Below are 19,802 nucleotides of genomic sequence, written 5' to 3' on the forward strand. Positions count from 1 at the left end.
GAGGTTCAGTGGAGGGGCAGCGGGGGAGAGGGGTGTGGAAAAGAGGAAGGTAGAGGGGGGAGGAGAGGGAGGATAAAGAAAAAGAGGATGAAGGGAGAGAGAGGGGGAGGAGGATTACTGTTTGTAATTTTACTGCACCTTGAATCTTCATGAGGTGAGGTTGGAGTAAAGCCAAGTAAAGGCAGGAATGAGGAGAGAAAGGAAGGAAGAAGAAACTACGATGACGTCTTTAAGTATTTAGAGAAGGAAAGACTCCCGGCTAGAAAGCACTTGAGTTTTTACTGCAAACAGCATCGTCAGCTCAGACAGGCTTGTTGCAGGTTTTGTTCCAATCAGTTTGCAGCTTGCTTGCCTCTCAGAGCCAGTCGAGGACTCGTCTTACTTCCCCTATTGATTTTGTTTGTGGATTATCAGAAAACAAAAAAAGAAAGATTCAAAGAAGACAAGTTGAAGTGAAAACAAGATTATAAAAACACAAAGAATCACCGACGTTCAACATGAAAACCACAATCAACACAATCCTGAAATCACAAACATCTCCAGCTATAAAAAACATAATAACTTCCACATCTTCCTGATCCGACTTCTACAAGCTCTTCTATATTTAACAACACTGCGCCTGTGTAATAAAAGGAGCTGGCTACAATACTCACTTCTCACCTCACAGTGATAGAAAACAGGAGAGAAAAAGCATCAGATCAGAAGCTGGAGGTTTGTTTCGCTTCTCAGTTTGACACATAACTTAACCGTTTAATTAAATGTGGCCGAAACAATCCTGAAAGTGCACCAAATATTTCAGGAGTTGACTTTGTATCTCTGCGGTGTGAAGATGGCAAAGCGTGACCTCAGTTGCTGATATAGATATATGAAGATGTGCAACATTCAGACGACAGGCTCCTTTCTTTTGTTGCTTGTAAAACAAAGACTTCACACAGAACTAATACCCATGATCAAACCAGTCCCCCCCCATACATTTGCTAATTAGCATCAGGGCTCGTTAATTAAAGCGATTTGTTCAAAAAGCCTTCAAAATTCCCCGGCAACCATTTCCTCGTCTTCGTCTCTCACGCCATCTCTCTCATGGAAACTCTGCAGCACACAAACAGATCCTGCAGCTCACACACACACACACACACACACACACACACACACACACACACACACACACACGTAATCCTGCATGAATACATGTATGCATGCATACGTGTGCACGCAACACCTCCCGTCCCGCCCACATACACGCATATAACCATCTAGCATGCACAGACACAGGCTGCGAGCTCCACTGACCCCGATAATACAACCACCCAAACAACAGCCGACGCCATTGGCTGAGTCCTTCTGGGGAATATATTCTCTGCCACTGTTGTCGTGGAAACAGCAGAAAAGCGGGGGGACAGAAACGGAAGACGTGTGATCTTTTTTTTTTTGCTTTCTTTCTCCTGAAAAAACGTAAGTGATGGAGCTGAAGAAGAAGAAGAAGAAGAAGAAGAAGGAGGAGGAGGAGGAGGAGGAGGAGGAGGGAAACGCTGACAAGAGGTCTTTTTTTATAAAGAGGGGTGATCAAAAAAGCTGAGGAGGAAAATCCCAGCTTTCAGAGACAATCACTGGGAGTGTGTGTGTGTGTGTGTGTGTGTGTGTGAGTGTGTGTGATATAGAACATGGCCATGAGTGTGTGTGTGTGTGTGTGTGTGTGTGGGTGCAGTATATGCGGGTGCACCCAGCCTGAGCATGTGCTCAGTACATCTCAGTGACTGTGACTAATTGTGGAGCTCGAGCGCTTTGAGGCAATCCTCGGCATCTATGAATGACTCAGGAAAAAGTGTTAATCTCCCAGCGGAGAGGAAGAGAGCGATAGAGAGAGAGAACCGAGAGGAGGAGAAGAATTTGAGGATGTGGAGAGGAGAGCACAGATTTGCCCTGAACAGCATGTCTCTGCCGTCTCATTTCCAATCCTGACGGAGGCAGATTACTCCCCCCCCCTTTTCTGCGCTGACACATTTGGGACGCGTTCATAAGCCTCGGCTGCAGAACGGCCGCTTAATGTCGTCCCTTTAAAAAAATAAAAAATAAAAATGCAGCCACCGCAATCGAGATGTTATTAACTCAATGAGGCTATTAACAGTCTTGCTGGGGCTCAATTATAAGTCTTAGTGTGCTTAGTGGACACTATGACAGGATAATAACTGCGGTAAATAAGGCCACAGGATTGAAGTTAAGCTTCGGCTTTATTTTGGTGATGCTGGGGGGGGAAGAGAACGACTCCGGAGAAGCTTAAACATCAAAGAGTCATCAGAGGGGCTTTGTGTGCTGTTATTCTTCCTCCTCTCGCTCCTCCATCTCCATCCCCATACCTCTGGAAGTCTCAGCGCCAGTTAAGAAAGAAGGAACAACTCGAATAACGTCACTGAGGAGACGAACACTTGTGCTCGTCAGTGACATCTGCTGAGCAAACTGTGGAAGGACATCTGTGCTCAAACCAGGCGGGGATCACACCTGTCCACCGTGCGACAGAAGGAGGGTGATAGAGAAATAATAAAAAAAAAAAAAAGGGAAAAGAAAGAAAAGACATGACAGACTCTCGCTTCACACACAATCACATACCGGTGAGCAGAGAGACTTTGTGGAAGGTGCCCTCCAACTTTCCCATGAGAATGTGCACGAAGCCATCTTTGGACAGATGTCCCGCCTCCTTGGAGCTCTGGTCGTAAACCACCACTTCCTGCTTCCTGCCCAGCTCCACCTGCACACAGAATAAACAACAAGGAAGTGAGGAGAGTTGGTTTTCAGTGCTATTGTGGAAAGTATGTCACGCTGCCGGTACCAACAAGGAAGAGTTTGTTAATACGACTGGTAGGCTTATCTGACAGTGCAACAACAGGACATTAAACACATCTTATACATTATGCATGTTTCCCCAAACACTTGACCATTTTGCCGCCCTAGCATGCACCAGGAAGCAGCAGGCAGCAAAAACACACTGCTGGGAGTTACAACAATAAACACTCAGCGTGCACGAGACTGCAGCAGTCAGCAGGATGAACTGCAGCTGATTCTCCAGTTATGAGGATATAAAGATTATGAATAATGCATGACGGCTGAGTGTTGCACTATGCAGCTGTGACGCCAGCATTTACTGTGCAGATACTGCTGGGAGGGCTGTTTGACAGGCGATGTCGGTGAAAACACAAATGCTAGATGTGTTGCGAAGGGCGTAGACGTTCATCCGTGCATCAGCGTGATGCTGTTGCCGTCAGATCGGGAGAAAGATGAGATGATGTGAGCATGCGTCCTTCTGCTGCCTGTGTGTGTGTGTGCGTTTGCAATAAAGAGTGTGAGCATGTGCATGTGCCGCGCTGTGTTGTTCCCCATGTTGTCAGGCAGGCTTTGGTCACATGACCGTCAGGCAGCGCCTACTGCAGCTATGAATCACTGCATCATTGAGCCGCCACTGGACGAGAGAGGAGAGAGGGAGGAGGCAGCAGAGCCAGTGGAAGGGAGAGGATGAAGGGGGTGGGGTTAGCTGGTGGAGCGGGGCAGGGAAAGAGATGGAGAAGGATGCAGGAGGAGAGTAATCCATCACATTCCTTTGTTTACCTCCACATGCAGCACGCCACCTTCATCCAAGAACTGCAGTTTCTCTGAGCGTGACGCTCGTCTTGTCTTCACCGTCTGTATGCTGAAAGGCACACGGGTGATGATAGCTCGCGGTTCACACAGGCACACAGTGTGCCCGACCATGTTTCTGCTTACAGAGCAGCTGCAGCAGAGCGCCCGGGCAGACAGCCACGCAGGTGATTTAGACAGGACAAGGTCAGTCCGTGAAGGCTGGTCACAAAGTTACTCAGCAGCGGTGGTGGTTTAGCTCTGCCTGCCTGCATCCAGCACCGACTACTAACACGACAGCAGGACAGTCTGAGAAACACACATCATGTGGCTTTGTTCTTTGAGCGACTTCAGACAGCTTGTCTTCTTGTCTTTAACACATTTTGATGACACAGTTGTGACGCCTGTAGAGAATTTCAACAACGTCTTCAAAGTTTTACATGCTCACTAATTAGATTGCAGAGTTTTGGCTTGTGGAGGTGCCTTGATGAGCCTGATGTCCCTGTAATTGCCAGACTGTCGACTACATAATAAAGGAATGTAATATCCCCAGAAAATACTGAGATGATTTGTCAGTGCTACAGATCTTTAAGTAGACATATTAGGCTTATTTTGAAGGTCTTCATTTTATTTATATATTACTGGAAGAGGTTTAAAGGCTGCTATCATACTGCCCTGTCTGTTTTAGCTCCTGTCTCTTTAAGGCCCCTCCTCCTGATAACCCAGGCTCCTCTGATAGGTCAGTTCACACACACCTGAGCCAGCATCGCTAACAACAACAACAACAACAACAACAACAACAACAACAAAACAGCTGTGCTAAATTGATTTGGATGTGCTAAACTAGCTTTTCTTTTCTTGCTTTCTGTCAATGTTCTTGAGCGTGTAAAATGTTTTGAAAGTTAAAAAGGTCAAACGGCAAAACATAATATGTCTTTTTTTAAATCCACAGCATTTGCCAAATTCTTCCTTACCTACCCCGTGGCTCGTTATCTTCATGTCTCTCTGTCTTTAATCCCCTGCACCCTCCATCTTTACTAACCCTGGATAATTTTGGCTAATAATCCTAATGGGATCGGATCTATTTTGGGCGCCTGCTCCGAACGCTTGAGGATTACACGGGCCTTTAACTATACGTGCATTCAGAAATACACACACCCTGTACGATAAGATACTCAGGGGTCTTATTTGTCGTCTTTCCAAAAAAAAGTTTGACTTCTAGGTTGAAAACCGCGGTAAAAATAGAACTGTTAATCAGCCTGTTAGTCACTGTCGGACCAGCGGTGAGTCACTCATCTTCACTCGCAAGTATTTTTTTCTGAGGACGCAGACAGACACATGATCTCACTCTCTGCAATTACTAACTACCACTTTCTTGAAGTTCTTGTTTTTGTTGATATAATGTCACAAATGAACTACAAGTCAGCTGGAAAGGACGGAGTTAACGGTCGAACAGTTGGTTTAATCTGTAGTTTAGTAAAAGGCGGAGATATCATTCACTGTTTCAGCTGAGAGGATGAAATTACACCTCCACTCTCACCTCTTTGTGTATGAATAATAAAACAAATAGACTAGTTATCGGATTAAAGCTTAAAGCTAAAAACTTTTCCATCTCAGTACATGATATGCACAGAGTTTGCTGCAGTGTTAGAGGTCAACGACCCGAGGGAGCGCGGGAGGCTGGCTGTCAGACTGCAGCAGTGTGGTACAGATCCCTCATCCCTCTGCAGTGCTACAGCATCACTACTACTACTGTGCCTGGGCCAGGCGCTCTGACGCATGCACACTGCAGGTAAACAAGGAATGCCACTGGCAGCCAGGAGGAAAAAAAAGGGAGGAGGTGGTGGAAACAGAGAGAGGTGAGGGGGAAAGATGGAGGGGAAGGAAGCCTAAGATGGGGATGAGAGGGGGGGAAACTGAAGCAGGAGGACCAGCAGCTGTAGACAGACGGTGGCGCTGGCAGGCAAAACGCTACGATCCTCCTGCACCTGGACTTCCATCGAAGGATCTGAAAGGCTGGCATCACAGCAGGAGAGCTTGTTTTTCTCCAGTCAGCAAGACAAGAGAGTGGAAGAGAGCCAGTAGGACAAGTGTTCGCATTTGTATTAATCACATGAACGGAGGAAAAGTGAGGGGGCTGGGAAGAGATAAAACTCCCTGCATGTTTCTTACTGACCCCTTGTTATAAAATATACAAGGAGTGGGAGGAAACCAAGCCCTGACACGGAGCTGTGAGTCAGGGCTCGGCCTTACTGTCAGTGCTCCTCTGCAGGGACTGAACACACACACACACACATGCACACACACACCATGAAACATAGATGACGGGCAGAGCTTGGCAACAAAACACATCTCTGGAAAAATTGTGGAAACAGTCCCAGCATGTCCAGTAAGTGAGACATGGTCCCCCCCCCCCCCCCCCGTCTCTCCGACCTCAGCAGTGCTGCTGACCAGTGACAAGGTCAGTGCTGAGCGAGACACTATGTGTGTTTGTGTGTGAAGCGGCCCGGTGACACAACATCAGCACAAACAGTCTAAAAATGGCCCCCGCATTCCTGAAGCGCAGTCTGGGTCCTCTCAGCGCGTCCTCTCCGGGATGTCCCGCAGAAAACAACGTGGAACGCGGCACGAACTCGCCTCAGCTAACAGCTCGGGCTGTGACACGGGAGAAGAAATCACACCTGTGAGTTCTGATTTGTTCGCTGCAGAAAACACCTGACGCTACATACAGAACATGACATGCTAACAGGAGGAGCTGCTGCAACAGGCAGTGACCTCTCCAAGCAGTCGGTTAAAGACTCCACCACACATGGTGCGACATATACCACCTGCCCCTGTAAAGATACCACCACCCCTCCCCGGGGGGCCAGATGATGTCATTGACTGGCACCGGCAGCTGCCACGTCCATGTGCGTAGGTGTGATGTGTGGGTCACAGAGTCGCTGGGCTTCTATCTGTGTGAGGAGTCAAGTGTTCAGGTAACAGGGTCAGATGTCGCAGGTGAACAGGGGAAATATCTCAGCAATGATACAAGAGAAGCATCTTAGCTCCAGTCACGTACACTGAGGAACGCACGAGCCTTTGTAAACAGGAAGTAGTCTGTATACTTAACTAAAGGAAATACGATGACAGTGTGTTAAGTGTTTGGGACTTTTTTTTCCCACTTTTCTATGGAAAATCTTTCAAACTAACCAGCGAATGACCAAACAATGTTTTCACCTGTAGTGTTTGATTGTCCTGGTCAGAGGTGGAAAGTCCTCAAAAGTACAGTGATAAACAGTGAGTGTCTCAAATGTTTTATAAGTTTCTGTTTCATTTAGAGTTTAAGGTTTTTACAGAGTTCATTTCGGGTCAGAAATATCTCTTTTTATCGCTCCATAAACCACGAAAAAATAATTAAATTAACATGTTTTAGGTATAAAATATTGAATCAGGCTTTGATTAAGTAATAAAACTGAAAAATTAGGTAATATGTGTTAAAATAAAAACTACTGAAGTGGAGATTTGTGGCTCAGTGTGTAACGGAAAAAGGATTTTGAGAATACAGCCTTTAAAGATATTTATTGTAAAATAAATATATTTTTGGACCAAATTTGACACCAGACACCACCAACAGACACCACCATAAAACTTCCTTTTTAGTTAAATAGTTGTTTTTTGCAGACTTTTCTGTTAAAATATGAAACTGAAGAATGATCTAAATGCATTTGCACAAACAGAAATGTAAGTAAAAAACACCAGAGTGTGTTTTAGGTGTTTTCCTGACGTGTCATGAAAAGCAAAGTAGCACAAAATCTGCAATCAGTGTGTTCACCTTAGTCTGGTTTTGTCATAAGTGGAAAGTCCTCAATAGTACAGTATTAAACCACTTGTCTGTGTCACGTGTGTGTGTGTGTGCGTGTGTGCGTGTGTGTGTGTGTGTGTGTGTGTGTTTCAGACGAGGATGTGTCAGTGTGGTGAAAGTCCCTGATGCCTCATGTGCAGTGTGAGTTCATCCCTGATCATTTAAAGAGGTGTGGTCACCTGATCTGGTCACACCGTCACACCCCTGAATGTCAGAGGACTTTAACACACACACACACACACACACACACACACACACACACACACACACACACACACACACACACGTATATATTTACACACCAGGCTCCACATACTGTCGATTACACATGCATATACGCAAGTAACGCCTGTAAATATTTACATACAAGTGTACAATTTCTCACACACACACACACACACACACACACACACACACACACACACACACACACACACTAAATTGCTGTCTATAAAGAGCACATGCATGCTGTAAATCCGGTTCCACCGCGTCACCCTCGTCACTATGTATATAATGAAAACCACATTTAATTTCTGCAAATCATCTGCGAATCGTTCCCTCCATCTTTCATCTGCTTCCATGAATTAAAAATAAATGTTTGAACATAAACCTTCACTCCTACAGTCTGAAACTAAACCCAGAGTGTGTGTGTGTGTGTGTGTGTGTGTGTGTGTGTCAAACAGTAAGGATCTTAAGAGCAAACAATGATTCATGCCGTGACCTCATCAAAGCAAACACATGACATATCCGGCTCTGTAGAACAAAAAAAAAAAACACCGCCAGCTACAGCGTCTTTGTTTGAACTTGGCAGAAGGGAAAAAAAAAAAAAAATGTGAATGAAACATACGAAAAAATTCCCAGAGTTTGCCTTCTGGGTAATCTGGGAAACAATCCACGCAGTGAGTCATCAGCTGAAGTTCTCGGCTCTGAAGCTACTGTCGGGGCAGATGATGCATCATGTGTTGCACTTAGTTTTGAAATAACCACACAGGGAACATCTGTGTTCAGGACGATACGATTATGAAAACCTCGTTTATATCGTAACGACTCAACTATTTGGGACGCGGCCTCGAACCTGACCTCAGGAGAAAATGTCAAAAAACTGGACTGGCAGCATGTTTAAGCTCAAGAGTAACTCTCTGCACCTCTAAATGTTTAATATTCATTTAAATTACATTGTTGATAACAGTCCAATCTATGTATTTATTTTAGATTGTGTGGTTTTACAAAACAGCGTTATTAAAGCACTGCAGTGATGTAAGAAAACATGACAGTTTGGTCACATTATTGTGATTTTAATGGGTTTGTTTTCAGTGAAAATGGAAACTGATCATTCCCACTAATCATCAGTGACACGGCAATCACAATCTGTGATCGCAATATGATTCTGTTACTATAGAACATGTTTTCATTATGTGAAAAGCATGAAATGGTCTTCAATTACCGGTATATCACAAAAGTAGTTCCTGTGACAGGCCATCAGAGACGTCATCGGTGCTTTTACCCTCCAGTCTGACACTGTAAGAACACAATCATGTTGTTTATGTTTCCCTCAGTCTCACTGATACTCGCCCCTGATTCTTCCTCATCACGCACCAATACGGCCGGAGCATTTCCGCGGAGGATAAACACAACACACGGTGCGTCACAGTGGAACTGATGGAAGATCTTCTTCATTGCATAAATGCATTAGCGGGTCACGTGCAGTCTCCCCTCTGAGCGAGACAGCGGGGCACTCTGCCAGTCCTGCCAAACAAAATTACAGACGAGATCACAAACCCATCGCCCGGCTCTCCCTTTACCGCTGCTCGCCATTACACCGAACAACAACAGCTGATGAGTGTGTCGTTATACAACACGTATCAGAGCGCCATTACCGCTGAAGGACTTCACTGAAAACACCGGCGCAGAAATAATTATCCGTGTGAGTGCTCGGCGTTTGTAACGTCACCGGTCACAACGGAGGAAGAGAGGATGTTTTTAACTCAACATTTTAACTTAACCTGCTGATTCATCTTTTAGATTATTGTTGACGAAGCCCAACACAGAACTGCTTGTTTAATCCAAACAGCAGCGTAGAAATTATAAGTATTCACCTTAAAAACAGAGAGAAGCAGCAGCAGAGTATCACACACTTAATTCATTATCAATTAACACACTGACTAATGTCTCAAAGATACATCAGGTTTTTATAATCAATGGTCGTCATCTAGGAGTACTCAGTGCTGATTCTAGTTCTGGGCAGATTCCCGATCCGATACACACACTTTTTTTCCAAATTGTAACATCTGTACACTCCACACATGTTCGGAAGTCAACGTAATCCGTTTTCGTTTGTGGAAACACTCAATTTTAGAAGGTCACGGACAGAAACCGAGAACATTTTGATGTGGATGGGTCACATCTGGCTGATACCTGATCCACTTAACTGGGTCAGTGTGCCGATCGGGCTGGTTGTTGAGTTTAGATCAAAAAAATGCTAAATCACAGGAAAAATGCGATGCTCTATTCGTGCCGCACAATCCACAAAACTACGGCCTCCGAGACTTGAAACACGCTCGCGGCCATAAATATTTAAAGTTCCCCCTGACAGCTTGTATGAGGAGCGTCTGCCTGTACTCCCGGTCCCATTCATCAGAGAGTCCAGGCCCACGTACGTACAGGAGGACGGGTGCTTCCCCGGGCCGGCTGCTGGAAGCGAAAACCTCTGGGTCCATCTGTCAGGCCTGCCTGGCCGGCTGTCCCCGCCGCAGCAGCAGGGATTAGCCAGGCTTAAGCCAAGAAACCAGCCGCCTGCCCTCAGAAAAGGCACGAGGAAGCCCTGTTCCAAACTAAGCCTGTGCCATCCCTCTCCCAGCAGAGGTCCACCATCACCTAACCTACTGTATCCAGCTCGCTCTGACCTACATTAATAGACAGCATAAATAAAGAGGTTATGAAGGGGATGGGACGTGAAAGGAGAGAAGAAAGAGGACACCATTTTGATGGCCGCTGTGCTGCTCATGGATGTTCATTCAGCTCAGTTAACTGAAGCGTTGGGAGCTTCTATGAAAGAGGGTGAGTGCAGCGCCTTGGGGGATGCAGGCTATTAGCGCTCAATGGGATGTGAGGCGGGAGGCAGCCGGGGAGGAGGCGGGAGGCTGCAGCCCATCCATGAATACCCTCAGTGCTGCTCTCCCGCTTCCTGCATTCACTTCCCCAACAAAGAGCCACAATGGTGTCTTTTGCTGTCTTGGCCGGCTGAGGCGGCTCCTGGCGATGCTCAGAGCCATGTGGGGGGTAGAGAGGATGGTGTGTGTGTGTGTGTGTGTGTGTGTGTGTGTGTGTGTGTGTGAGGGGTTAGCTGGGAGCCGGCTTTAACACCACACAGCCAGTCTGCACGTGCCCAGCCCGCGGCCTGCCAGTGGCCGCACAAAAGGGATGATGTCATGCTTAGCCAATAACAAAAGAGTCGGGGTCCGTCGGGCCCTCCTCTCTCACACGGCTAGTTCCAGCTTTATCCAGCCTAGCATTAATCGCAAGCCTTATCCTCTTTACTGGGGGGGAATGGATGATGACAAACCAGCCTTGGGGCAACACCAGATAGGGAGAGGAAGAGGAAGCGGTAAAAAAAAAAGGAATTAATGATGGAGGAAGATGCAAGATTGTGGGAGACAGACAGACATTAGATCATAATAGAGCGAATTCAGGAGGAAACACGGCTCCATGGGGTGCCACAGTGTGAGACCGGCCAACCACTGGGCCTCACACAGAGATGGACCCAGCAGACCCGGTGTAGAAACACAGTCAAGCTTGCAGCACTGACTCAAGTAATGAAACTCAAAGTCTGACTCGAAAAAAAAAAAAAAAAACCTCTCACACGCCACAGCCCTGCAGCTCCAGCTTTCGTTTTTGTTTGCCTTGTTTTTTTTTTTCTTTTTCTTCCTGCTGCTTCAGTCTGTAGACTCCAGGAGCAGGACATGCATCATCACAACCTCAAAACATTATCTGAGCAAAACTAGGAACTTTTTCCACCGGGGATGAGTCATGAGATGCAGAGGATCCCCCGTGTGGCCTTCAGGTACATGCAACCAACACAAGAGGTGTTATACAAGTTCCTCGTCCAAAAGTTAATAGTGGCAACTTTTGAGTGAGAAGAAAGGCATGTGGGCTCCAGTGCCAGAAGCCCTCGCAATAAAGCTGAATTAGAACTAATTGGTAGAACAGAGAATCGGTGAGAAACAGCAGGCGTGTGGGGACTCTCCGCCAATGTACCAATTATACAGACGCTATTAGCTGAACTGGAGGTCATTTGACTTGAGAAAGAAACAATAATCCACAGTTCTCCTCCATTTTTACCGTCTGACCATAAGGAAAGTGTCAGTCACCTACAAGCGTAAGCTGTAATCCAACAGGAGCGGCAAAAGCAATAATCTACAGCAATAATGTGTAATTATTTGCCATTTGGTGGGCAGGGCGTGTTTTTTTTTTCTTTTTTTTTTTGGTGATTAAAGCTCTCAGGCTGAGCACCAAATGGAAACACAGAGTCAGTCTGTTCGCTGCCGCTCTGGGGACTGATACTGTATCTATGGGTGCATAAAACAGGAGCCAGCAATAAATCACATTGGTAAAGTGGGTTCAGCAGGCGGAGATGCGTTGCGGGTCAAACTCCTGCTACCTGCTGCTCCTGACAACCAGGAAGTAAAACAACAAAAACAAAAAGCAATGTCATTTTATTGACTGCCATTCAAACCCAACGCGTCACACCTTGGAAAGATATTTTAATCACTCGTTACGTGTCATCGGCGGCCTCAGTGATTCAGCATTTTATTGTGCTGTGTTGCAACCTTAAATAAAAGATCTGAAGAACGAGCGGCACGAGGAAGATTTCACCAGCCAGAGATCTTCCTCGGCTTCGTCCGATCGTGTAGAAATGTCGGCTGATGTACTCACGCGCACAACTACACACGGCCGCGAAACACATCCCACACACATGAAACACACAAACTTCACCCCCTTCCTCCTCCCTGCTTAGGTTTCCCCTCGCAGAGTTCCTTCAGTTTCACACAGTGACTAAAAATACAGGAGACAGCATGCCACGGGGTGGACAGGCCATGGAAAAAAAGGCTGTCATATTCGCAGGAGAAGTCATGGAAAATGCGAGGATCCGATTACAGGGCCGCTGATAAGCGACGCACCTACAGTACGCCCGCCTGTCCGCCCGCCAAATATAGCACCCTGCCGATGTGGTGAAGCACGGAGGAGGCCGAGCTAGAACCGGAGCGGCACGCGGGTTGGGCTGTCGGAAATGTTCTGAGAAGAACCCCGCGGAGATGTTAAGGAGTCAGTGTTGCTCCTGCTGTCACAACTCGAGTGTCTCCTGTATTTCTAAATAACAAAGAAACACACAGTGAACTTCCTCTCACACACACACACACGACACTTACAGGATTGCTTTTCTGCTGATGTACAGGAGACTTTAACCCGTGAGCTGCAGACCAACATATTTCCTGTCGCTCAGGATATACAGGATATTTTGTCACAGAAGTTCCTGCTGCATTCGTGCTTTGCATTCCTGTGCAAATTCTGCTGCCTCTGCTGCAAAACGAGCAACATTAGGCTGACTTGCACTCGGGCACTGTACTGTGAACGCACTGTTTTAATTTCCAGCCCTCATATGCAGGAGGTTTTTCTTCTCTCATGCATTTTCATTCATATACTCAGATTTTAACAGGGTTTTGGTCGTGTGTGACCAACGAACAAAAAACAACAACAGTTCGCAGTGTGGCAGGGATTTTGTGCTGGATTATTGGGTTGGTGGGGATCCAGGAAAGGCTTTCTAAGATCTCACTCACCTTCACTTTGCCGTTGGGCTGCAGCAGCTCAGTGACGGACACCTTGTCCTGCTGCAGTCGCCTCTTCACCAGCTTGGAGCAGCAGACGTTGACGGCGCTTTGCACGTGCGACGCGTTGTACTCGGAAAACGTCCTGCTGTCGATCACCAGCAAACGACCCGTTCCTCTCTGGATGAGGCTCGCCAGGCGCTTGATGTCCATGGCGCTTCTCTTGGTCGGCCCTTTCTCCCCTGCCATGATGTCGGAGGGGTGCAGTGGTCGCCCCGGGTCGCAGACGTGAGGTAGCAAAGGGAACGGGGTGTGGAGGAAGAGGGGTTGATTAGAGAGGGAAAGGTGGAGGAAGAGACAAGGGAGGAGGAGGATGAGGCGGCAGTGAGGTCAGCGGAGGAGGAGGGCTACCAGGGGAGCGGGCGCTGAGAGATCCATGCTGCCTGAAACAGAAAATGGAAGCGTTAGAAAGGAAGAATTATTTACTTCAATGCTGTTACTGGCCAGCAGTGACATTCAGAAGTGCCACTGTCAGCTCTGAGATGCTGATGACGAGACAGCTGATGATCGGACGTGAAGGGCGCGATCACCTCTCGTCCCGAGCTCGCCCACTCACACCAAGTCCAACAAATAAAAACCGTCCAGACGCCGCTGCTGCAAGGCGACGGGTTCATTTCGCATTCATTCCAAAACCGCAGCCGAGCGCAAGTTGTATTTTTGTGCATCTGTATTATCTTTGATCAGCTGACTTTGAGCATCTTGAATATTAAAAATAGTCACAATGCAAAACAAGAATATAAGAGTTATTTAAAGGCTTAAAAGCCGGCTGGATCATCCGCCGGGATTTGTCAGTCCTGAGATCTGACAGTATCACACATCCAAAGTCTTAAATTAGACGTGCACGACAGTCAAACGCATGTGCGTGCGTGCATGTGTGCGTGTCCGTGCAAGCGTGTGTGAAGGTTGGTTGTTGTTGATCGAGGGTCTCTTGTACGGCAGCTCATGAAACAGGAAACTGAGGGCGTGAGATAAATTAAGCTGGGGGAATTCAGAGAGCAGGTCTGGACACAGGCAAACAGCCTGTGTGACATCCTGTGTATGTGTGCGTGTGAATGAGCGTGTGTGTGTGTGTGTGTGTGTGCGTGTGAATGAGCGTGTGTGTGTGTTGCAGAGAGCCGTCCATAAACTTGACGAACTGCCTCGTCCCATCTATCACTACCAATCACTCTGATCTCCTCCCCGTCCACACACATTCAACGACTAGAGAAGAAATACGACAAAAAACGCAGGTAAAACATACGAATAAGAGCTCCGCGCAGGTCGAGGACCACTTCCTCGGCCAACCAGGTGTCATGCGACAAGTGAGAAGGTCAGAATGTGAATGCAGTCGTGTTGTTTTATTCATCTACGGGCACATGGTGTCATGAAAAATGAATGGGCCTCCTCTCATTTACCCCAAAGCCTAAACGGGAGCTTTAAACCGCGGCTGAAAAGGGAGAGTACGACTGATAGAGGTGCAGAAAACAGATCGTGGAGCGAGATGAAGCAGAAATACATTAAAGCCTCGGCATAATTTAACACCATCGCGCTAATCACATCATTAAAGTGGGGAGAAAAGGGGGGAAGCCACAGGGAGAAACGGCAAAACAGCGAGCCAAAGATAATAAGAGTGCTTCATGTAGGTGACAGGAAACAGTAAGATAAGCATCTAACTGTACATGAAGCAGAAAAATAAAAACATTTTGCAGAAGGAGGGTCTTCTGATCAGGAGTGTCTCGGGAAGACGTCCAGGCAGCTCTGCTCTGCAACTTTTCACCTCTGTTCTGACTCCAGCGCCGTGCAGGGAGGTAACAAAGGATGTTTTTCACCCAGAATCTCTCCAGCCTAGCAACTCAGCCGGCTCAAGGTAAGGGAGGGGACGGCTGTGAGGATGGAGCGAGGAGGAAAGAGATAAAGAGAGCGCTTGAAAGAGTAACAGAAAAAAAAAAAATCACTAATTTTTCATGAACAGACTGAGACGGCTGCACGGAGCCTGAGACGTGGATGTGGAGGGGATAATCACACGTCTGCTACAGGCCGAGCTGGGCCGAGCCTCAGCATAGATGTACACATGCTGTTGCTGCCTGGCAACGTACCTGATGCAAGCGCGGCTGCACTGGAACATGGAGGAAAATCGAGATAGACAGTAGCAACTGCCTGCACTGTAAACACAGCCAAACAGCTGCTGCATCAGAAAGAAGCTACTGTACAGTGAAGGCATGTGCAGCAGACACAAACAAGCCGGAACGGACACACACATCTCGGTCAGATTAAAAAAAATGTAGGATAGTCGAGTCATGCAGTGGAGAAGGTCGTACACACAGTCCTCTGGACCGACATAATGCAGCTTATATCTTGAGAAAGCCACACAGACTAATAAATCCAGTTAATCTCTCGTCTCTCTGTGTCACGGCGAAGAATGAATGTGGGATTTTATTTTTTTCTTCTTCCAGCAGAGCACAATGTTGTGACCTGCAGGAACACACTGACACAGTGACATTTCCCCACTACTCCATGATGTGCAGCCCAGCAGCCATTCTGCACAAACCACTGAGCGGAGCTGCAACGCCAGCACACCCCCACCCCCACCACCAACAGCCCCTGCCTGCCACATTACGACCTGCCCCATCACCTGTTATACCATACCTTATATGGCGCGGAGCCCTTTAGCCAAGCAGCTAACAACACAACTTTCCAGGGGTGTGAATCCTTCTCCCTCTTTTTCTGTTTCCCTGCCGCTGAGCACAACATCTGATGCTGCATATGTCTAATGGCGACTGCTCTCCCACCCGCCCAGACTCTCTCTCTCTCTCTGTTTCTCTCTCTCACTTTTTCTCTCTGAATCCCTCCTTCCTCCTCTATTACTCTTTCTTGCTCTTGTGCAGTGAACGAGGACGGGGAGGGGAGGGGTGTGCAGGTTTACATGTGTGGCGGCAGGGAGAGGGAGAGACTGGTGCTCTGCACCTTTCTACGCCGCGAGACAACCATCCAATGATAACTTCGCTCCCAGTGGACCCTGTTTGTGTGGCAGACGACAGGAGGAAGCACAAGGAAGCAGAAAAAAAGACACAAGACAAGGGAAAATATTAGAGCATGGATAGAGAGAGACAGAGAAGATGATGATGATGATGATGAACGATACGAGGAGAGAGCACAAACCTCAGTGTGCTTACTCAGCACAACAGCCCGACCCCCCCTCATGCAAAACCGTCTCTCTTCCTCCATCTTGCATCCAGGCAGAAAAACAATAAGACGCAAAAACAAACAAGCTCCTGGAACTAAAATAGGCAGCGGCCAGGAGCTCGCTGCGAGGCTCCGGCTGAACGGAGGAAAACAAGCCGAGATGAGAGAGCGAGAGAGAGAGAGAGAGAGAGAAGAGACCGAGACAGTGTGTACAGGCCCGGAGCAGATTCTGTGGTTGCCATAGAAACAGCCCGGTTGGGGCGAGCAGGGGGCACGAGGAGGGCGATGGCGTCGGGATGCTACTGGTGCTGACGCTGAATCAGGATACAAGCTAAAAGCTGACAGCGTTACATACTCTCACAACTTCAGCTGCGGGACGACGACGAAGTGTTCGCTTAAATAACAAAGGATGAGATTCAGCAGCGAGGCGGTCGACGTGGTGATGATGAGAAATGTTTGTGACATCTGGTCCGACCCATCCAAACCCTGACCCGGGTGAGAAACAACATCCTTCTGATCGCTTTCCCAAAAGCGTAGTCCAAAAGTTGTGGGCGGACGTGGCTGAACGCCTCCTCGAGGCTGAAGCAAAGCAGTTACACCTGAAGTCCCGGCTGAAGGCAGCGGAACCAGATCGACGGGTCCATTCTGAAGAGGTTTTCCAACTAGCTGAGGAATTTAGATATCTGGATCTACCTTCAGACACACGTATCACCCCACAGAAGACAATATGTTAAAGCATAATGTTAACATTCTCATGTATGACCCAGGGTGTACACAAATAACCATTAGGGGTGTAACGGATCTATATATCGATTTAATGATCAGCGACTCAATAGCATCGATTCATATCACCGCCATCGTGAAGATACGCCTTTATTTTGAAATTCCACAGGCACATCTGTGGCACCGTTTCCGTCCCTGTGCAGCTCCTTTTAAACAAAGCTTTCTTTTTATGCAACAGAAGTCAAGAATAAAACTGTCAAATCTTAATTTAGTTGTTATTTTTGTGAGTCAATATAAATGTAACAGATCTGTCTCATATCGATCGCAGGCGCCTGTATCGAAACAAACAGAAATCGTGACAGACTTTGTTATATCGGCAAATACTTCGATATAATATCATATCTTGTTGAAACCTGCGATTTCAAGCTTTTCAAAACCTTTTCAGGATCATTTTTAACCAAATTTAAAACAGATTTGTGGACGACTGAAGTATGAAGATATGTAGTTTATATGCAGGTGTGCAGACAGGTGAGTCAGGTTAACCAACACTTTGCCTGCAGCAGTTTAAAGCCGCACCAGAGTATTTAAACACACTGTGTGCATTTGTTTATCATATTATTTATATGTATATATTAATATAATATATATTTCAAGTTTATACCAAGATTCATGTCTGTCAGGATGCTGTTTTTATTCCCTTAAAGGTCATTTAACTTACAATAATAATAAAAATAATGTAGTATTGTATAAACGGTGATATTTCATGAGATCGTCATCATCCCATGAAAATCTCGTAGCAGGTTTGAAGATTTGTCACTTCAGAAATGAAACTTATCTCATTTTGACAAATAGAAATGAAAAGATGGATAAATTAAATCAGATTAAATTTATAGCTGTTCAGACTTCACATATTCAACTGTAAAGAGTTTTTATTTACCTCTAAGACAAGCGCAACACTTTCGCTTCTCGACTAACTGAATTAATTATTCATCGTACTCCACTCAACAGCTGATGTGACGATCGAATAAATCGTTAGTTACAGATTTAGAAGCTTTTTGTTGTTTTGAAATGACGGCGACACATCGTTTTCTAACCAGAGATGAAGGAGGAAATCCCAGAAGTCTGTACAATTCCATAAATCATCAACAGACTTTCCTGTTACTCTCTTTACAGCTGATAACAAAAGCGTGATAATAATGATAAAATAGAGAAAAGCTTCTCTGTAAGAGGTCAGTAAGACAACTTTATCTCCACAACATGGATAACTCCTGCAGACACACTCACACAGGAGAACCTCGGGCCGGGCCCGATGGACCGGCTCAATAACGCCATATCAGACATCAGAGACAAACACAAAGAGAGCAACTGGAGGGCAACCAGCGCTGATGTAACCATCCAGGTTATTCATTAACTCCCTGCATAACGTCACCTGTGGCCGGAGCCTCCAGCAGGCTGATATCAGGCTGCTCACACAATGAGAGACGTGACTTGTTTGTTTGGACCACAAACAATGACATCATCCGAGCATGTCGGGCCCTTTACTCGCTCGCCGACTAAAAGTTTGCATGTGCGTGTGTTTACACACCGGCTCTTTGTCGAGTGCCATTTAAAAAAAAAAAAAAAAGGGCGACCACATGAAGAGAGTCTGCAGGTATCCAGGCCGACGAGATCAACACTGGAGGATTACAGGGTCACCGGATCAGCAGAACCAGGGGAGAACATGGAAACAACAACTGGAGATGGTGTTTGGGTTGTTTAGTTGATATGTCTTTCAAAACACTGCTGAATTAATCATTAGTTACTAGATAACTATTGTTTTTCATTAAGGGCTGACTTCTCAGACCACGTTTCTTTAAAATGAAGGTAAAAATCAGGCAGCAAATACAAAATATTTTCAATATTCTTCCATGAAGCTGCAGGATATTTGTCTAAAAACATACCGGAATGATCATTTTTCATTATATCTTATCTTATAGTCACTGAAAACACTTTAAAAATCATGATGATGTGACATTTTCTGTCCACTCCCACATTTTTATCTTTATTAAAAACAAACCCTTATGATCTACTTAATGCACTTATTTTTATCGCAATTTAGATTATAATCTGATCATTTAATCTGTTGTTTCCTTCACAGACAGATGAATTGCTTCGTCTACAAAATAATATTAGAAACTTAAGAAATATTCTGTGATTTTGTCAGAATGACAGTCTGACATTTTGAGTGGAAGTGGAAGCAATTATCAGAATGGCTTCACGCTCATTATTTCGCCCAGAGACTAAAACACTGTTGGCTTATAATAATCTGACTTAAACTTAAATATCAGCTGTTATATGGGACAAATGCTGTGAAACTGTTGTCTTTCTCTACTTTTCCACATGTTTCAGCTTTTATTTAACATGTTTTATGTTATGTAAGGACAATAAAGCGACTCTGAATGTCCCTTTTCCACAATAATCCGATAATAACTCATCTAAAACAAAAACACTGGGTGCCTTCTGTGTGTGGTGCAGCTGTATCAAGCTGGATGTAAATAAAACATGCATGTCAACACAAATGGAGGTTAGTGGAGTGACAAGCCTGA

The 19,802-nt window shown here is 46.0% G+C and overlaps 1 protein-coding gene across 3 annotated transcripts in view; it reads right to left on the reverse strand.

Moving 5' to 3' along the window:
* The window catches only part of dusp8a (dual specificity phosphatase 8a), a 47,601-nt gene that overhangs the window by 25,347 nt on the left and 2,452 nt on the right, over positions 1-19,802 (reverse strand). For 2 of the 3 annotated variants that reach the window (XM_037107661.1, XM_037107663.1), the window contains exons 2-3: positions 13,285-13,715; positions 2,605-2,743 (exon numbers count right to left, since the gene is read on the reverse strand). In XM_037107661.1, the coding sequence (XP_036963556.1) occupies positions 2,605-2,743; positions 13,285-13,521 (376 nt within the window). In that variant the 5' untranslated portion in view covers positions 13,522-13,715. Of the gene's footprint in view, positions 1-2,604; positions 2,744-13,284; positions 13,716-19,802 lie in introns of those variants that run through there. The other variant, XM_037107664.1, reaches the window with a different exon arrangement.

The sequence above is a fragment of the Acanthopagrus latus genome, chromosome 8, assembly GCF_904848185.1.
Source record: "Acanthopagrus latus isolate v.2019 chromosome 8, fAcaLat1.1, whole genome shotgun sequence".
NCBI classification, from domain to species: domain Eukaryota; kingdom Metazoa; phylum Chordata; class Actinopteri; order Spariformes; family Sparidae; genus Acanthopagrus; species Acanthopagrus latus.